Source organism: Eufriesea mexicana, unplaced genomic scaffold (assembly GCF_001483705.2).
Source record: "Eufriesea mexicana isolate 0111107269 unplaced genomic scaffold, ASM148370v2 scaffold211, whole genome shotgun sequence".
In the NCBI taxonomy this organism is placed as follows: Eukaryota; Metazoa; Arthropoda; class Insecta; order Hymenoptera; family Apidae; genus Eufriesea; species Eufriesea mexicana.
The window spans coordinates 3,081-8,149 of record NW_016908373.1 but is presented as its reverse complement, the minus strand read 5'-3'; the positions used below and the strand labels follow the sequence as shown (position 1 = coordinate 8,149).

Below are 5,069 nucleotides of genomic sequence, written 5' to 3'. Positions count from 1 at the left end.
GAAGATATATTTTTTGGTGCACTTTCAAAGTTCAATAATCAATTTATGTGCCCCATTATCGTGTTAGTCTAATAGTTTAATGTATTAGGTATGTATAGACAATTGAAATAGTAATAATAAAAAAAATAATAATATTTAGGGATATGACTTAAAAGAAAATAAAAATTCATCATTGGATAATATTATCAATGCTATATTGATGTAAAGAGTCTTATTGTAAGTAAATGCGAGTGTATTTTATTTTCTATTATTCGTAAGAAATTGATCAATAATATATTAAAGCAAAGCATCAATAATAGAGAAGCAATGTACATCACCTGGTCATCTGAACATATAGAGATATTTCATAACCAACTGCAGAGTGTCAAGTTTGAATTGTACATGAGCTTATTGCGAATTACGTGTGTATAACGTTCGACCTGCATATTATTCAATCACTTGCATTGTAGTTTTTGGATAATCTCATAGTGATCACTGCAAAGCAGTGAAACTCCAAACTGATATGAAACTTCATGTACACATACAAACAGATAGTAAATTCGAGCCTCTTGCAGATACGATGGAACTCGATAATCTAGATATCAAATTAGAGATAACAGAATTGGTATAAACGTTATTTAATCGGATTAGGTAGTGATAAAAAGCAGAACTCTATTATTGTGGCGTGTGATTCGAGAAGCAAGATAAATATTTCTTTCAGACTCTATAGTAATCGTGTAAATCAAAGAGAAAACACTTAAAAGTCGTAAACACGTAAATTCGTCTCGATAAGAATGCAGATAATTTAGTTTGTGCCGCAAAACTATTTTTATGTAACCTACGATGATACTGTGGACTTATTTACAAATGCTGATACAATATGTTCTATAAAATGATTTAACACCATATGGAAATCTTCGAAATTATACAATATCCGAGTGCACGGAAATTTCAGTCATTTCGTTCGTTCTGTTACACAAGAAATTCCACCTTAATTTACAGTTTCACTTGTCAATTATCCCGCGTGTAATTAAAGCACAAATTAGCTAGTTTAAAAAAGCGAAATGTCAGAGTGAAGGACGTAAAGAATGGTACCTAGTAATTTTCGTAGAATCTCACATTTTCAGAAAATAATAGCCATCGACATTCCTCGAGTTATTACTTCCTCATAGCATAAGAATTTTCCAACGTAATACCAAGAATTCGCAACTAACAGAAGTACCAAGATCGACTGAAAGCGAGTCGAACAATAGTGCACCGTATGCCAGCCAGTATCATAGAAACAATTCATATCAAAGCTCGTTTTACAAGACGATAATATTATCAAATTCTTCTCACGATGCGCACACTATTTTTCCTCTCCGTTAATTTTCAATCACCATTGCTCACATTCTTCCTCGTGCTTCATCTCCTGAAACGCAAACTTAAGTCTCGCGTGTCTTAGGTCCATTTCCATGCAACGATAGCGCCCCCACTCTTTCGTTAGCCGCTACCCCCACTCCATCCGCTGCCCCCACTCCGTCTGCACGCAGTCGACCAAGGACACGCGGCCGTGCACGGTCGCCAGCCGCGACGAGCAGAATTTAACGGGCTTAAAATTCAGGTTAGAGTGTAAGTGAATTTCCCGTGAGACGGCGCTGTCAGTCCTGGGCGAAATATATGGAAATGACAAAGTTTTTCCGCGCACATCGCGGAGTGCCTCTATTTGAAAGGCAGATCCGTACTTGCATATAAGCGAAAGAATAATTTCGCGCATCGTAGCGGTGCCTCGTGCTTTATTTCGCCGGATATGCATGACGTTGGGTTCCTACATTGCCAGCGCTTCTAAACCAGCCTTTTACCCGCGTCGTTGCACTCGGTTTCCAGCGCGTATACCTATGAAAACGCATCTTGTTGCAGCTGGTACACGACGAACCTTCCGATAGCGTTTCGTTATGGAAACGATACCTTCGCGCAGCGTGAGTGGATGGAGTATTTTCTAGTTACTTCGGGAATTAACTTTTCCTTTCTTTACGTTTGTTTTTAATTCCCTTTCTTCCTTTTTTGTTTGTTTAGTGAGCTTTAGGTGTTCAATTATCGATGAACTAAATTACAAGGTAATTCGTTTAGCCGAATTTAGACAGATGTTAAATTTAACTTTATACTAAACATACTGTATTAAAAAATGAAAATGAGATCTACAGTTTGATTTCTATTCCGTGTCGTTTTTAAGTATAAAGAAATTTATATAAATGATTAATTGTTGAGGGACTAAGAAAATACTACCATTCGTGATTACTTTGAGAAATAAACTGGTGATTACTTCACCAGTAAGGATGCAAAAAGAAATAAAAATTGCCATACACTGATCCGAGTAACACAGCGAAAAATATAAAATTGGTATATACAGTTAGTGTTGCATATCAGACAAATTTATAACGTATAAATAATTCACACGTATGTTTGAATTTATAAAATTTTCGTATTTTAAATTTCGATTATTTTATTGCGATAATTCTTTAACAGCACCAGGAAATACTAAAATGATGACGATACTATTTCTCTCACGTATTACACAATAGTTTATTTGGTTCTGTAGTTTTCACGAAATTCTCCGAAATTAATGATCATAAATCAGTGCTGGCGTATATCTTACTCAACTGTAAACACTACGATTGGTGACAATGGAAATATCAAGAGGATCGGCAATATTTGCACAAAGAATCTTCCGTTAAGGGAACGATAAAAGAGATGACGAAACTTTAATATTCATCCAGGAAACGTTTATTTTCTCTTCATTGTTCTTGCCGTAACAATAATCCTACGTTCTATCCTAATTATTTATAAACATACTTTGACTGTTGTGTACATAACCTTTACTCGCAAGAAATATCGTCTAATTTAATAGTAGACTATTGCATCAATACTCGAAATACTCAGAAAAATTAACGCTAGAATTACCAAGCCAGTTGGCACGATTAGTTTCAGGCTTGCAGTACCAATAACACTTTCGTCATACCACTAGAATTATAATCTTCCATGCACGCATACTATATCTGGAACATCTCACAGATCAGTAGTTCCAATATCAAACAGAAAATTCCCAAAGAAAAATAATACCGATGATCAATGAAGCACGTGATCCAGACATCCAGCATCCTTCAGCCTCAACAACATATTCGCCAAAATCTCGGAAACCTCGTCTCCACCTAACGTCCGCATAGTCCTGGCCCATTCGTCCATATCCATCGTCGACGCATCCTTTGCACGGAGCTCAGTCCTGTCCATCTGTACGCTCAAAAAGAACGAGGCGATGAAGAACCCAAACAGACCTTTCCTCTTATATTCCTCGTACAGAGCCTCGTACGTAAACTTATCGGAATCCACACCGTTCTCCTCCAGATTCTCTATGAGAGTCTTGTGGTACACTTCCAGGACATTCTGCAGCATATCTTTGTCCAGGTCGTTCGCACAGTGGAGACTCAGAAAGGTGGACAGGTCCAGGATAGGTGACCCGTACCTAATCAATGCGAAATCGATCAGCATAGCTGTTAGTTCACCGTTCTTCTTCTTGAACAGCGTGTTGTTTATCGTGAAGTCTCCGTGACACAAGATAGCGAGAGGTTCCTCAGGCTCGACGTACTTCAGGATCAGGTTGTTGTACGTGTTCTCGAACCGAGCCTGCAGCTTGTCACACAACCCTTCGTCGTAGCCCTGTTTACAAAGATATTCCACTGACCTAGTCGCCGATTCGTCGAAGATCATCTTCACATTGGTCTCCGGGTAGAATCTAGCTTCCTGTATGTTGTCCACAAAAGCGAAAAAGTCCTCTCGCCTGTGCTCTTTCATCGCATATGAGTTGGCGTGGAACCGCGCCATTTCTCGGACTGCAGCCAAAGTGTAGTCCAATGAGATGTCGTACTTGAGCTGAGAGAGACTGTAGCCTCTGAGACTGACCATGTTCTCAAGAACGATCACCGAGTCTGCAGGTGGCGCGTCCTTTGCGTAGATGCAGCGCGGCAAGTTGTCGTAATGCTTGCCATACCACTCATAGAAGAGTATCTCGTTGTGGAACTGTTCGCTCGATTTCAGCACCTGTCTTAGGTCAGCCTCTGGAGACATTCTCTTCACCACCAGGTTGGTCACGCTCTGCTTCTCGCTGTTATCCGAGCTGGAGTTGGCGATGACGTTGAGGAACGTGAGGGTGGAAACGCAGAACGAGTCGGTGGGCGTTGACACCTCGTAGCGAATATCGTCGAAGTTCTTGTCCAGCTTGTCGGCGATCTTGCCCATCAAGTCGTCTATCCAGGCACAATCATCCTCCGGTTGTTCGCACATGATCGCATCACCAAGTTAGACCCACGATTATCCAGACGATCGGCCCTATGTGCTCCTAACCGGTTGCGATCGCGGACTGACACTGAACAGAGCCTGCTGGGAATGAACTATTGTCCTGCATACACAGATAACATTCACCGTGTGATGAAAGCAGACGCGTGTAGCACGGAGTGGGAGACTCAGCCTTGATATGAGACGCTTTCACGGTAGACCTAAAGATTCGTCCATACTGAGGTACTTGGAGGAACTTGTCAGAGCTTCTGATGCAATCATCTGGCTTCAGAGTGTGTCTTGCGAATGTTGACTGAACTTTTAGCCAGTCATCTTTTGGTTATCACGAGCTGTATGGCAATGAACGTTATTGGCACGTGTGTTGGTTTGCTGTTGGACTTTTCGTGAAGATGTCAGTTAGGTGTAAGTCTCTCAACGGCTTTATATGATTTTGCTAGAGACCAGTCAAGAAACCTATTTTCCCAGGGCCCGAGTTTGGAGAATTTGAGAATTGTGTCGTTATTTAACCATATGCCTCATACTGTACCCATGTGTGGATAATTTTAGTTCGCAGATTTATAGTTTTATAGTAAGGTATTATGTAAGTCTGCTCGTAGTAGATTGTAGTTAGGTGTGAAGTACACTGGAACACTAAAGCAATTTCAAACTCGACGTGATGATGCAATCGCAATTAAATTCTGAGAAGAAAACAGTAAATTGCGTTGTAGCTAAGTCCTAGTTGTGTCTTCAGAGTAATTGACTACATCGTGAACAGTCTAAAC

At 40.1% G+C, this 5,069-nt stretch overlaps 1 protein-coding gene across 1 annotated transcript; it reads right to left on the bottom strand.

Moving 5' to 3' along the window:
* Positions 1-2,602: 2,602 nt before the first annotated feature.
* On the bottom strand, positions 2,603-4,689 carry LOC108555645 (uncharacterized). The gene has a single exon (XM_017911420.1). The coding sequence runs from the start codon at positions 4,294-4,296 to the stop codon at positions 3,085-3,087; it is 1,212 nt and encodes a 403-aa protein (XP_017766909.1). The 5' UTR covers positions 4,297-4,689; the 3' UTR covers positions 2,603-3,084.
* Between the last annotated feature and the right edge of the window lie 380 nt (positions 4,690-5,069).

What these genes read in the sequence shown, in the direction of transcription:
- LOC108555645 (XM_017911420.1), bottom strand. Translation starts at nt 4,296, where the DNA reads ATGTGCGAACAACCGGAGGATGATTGTGCCTGGATAGACGACTTGATG.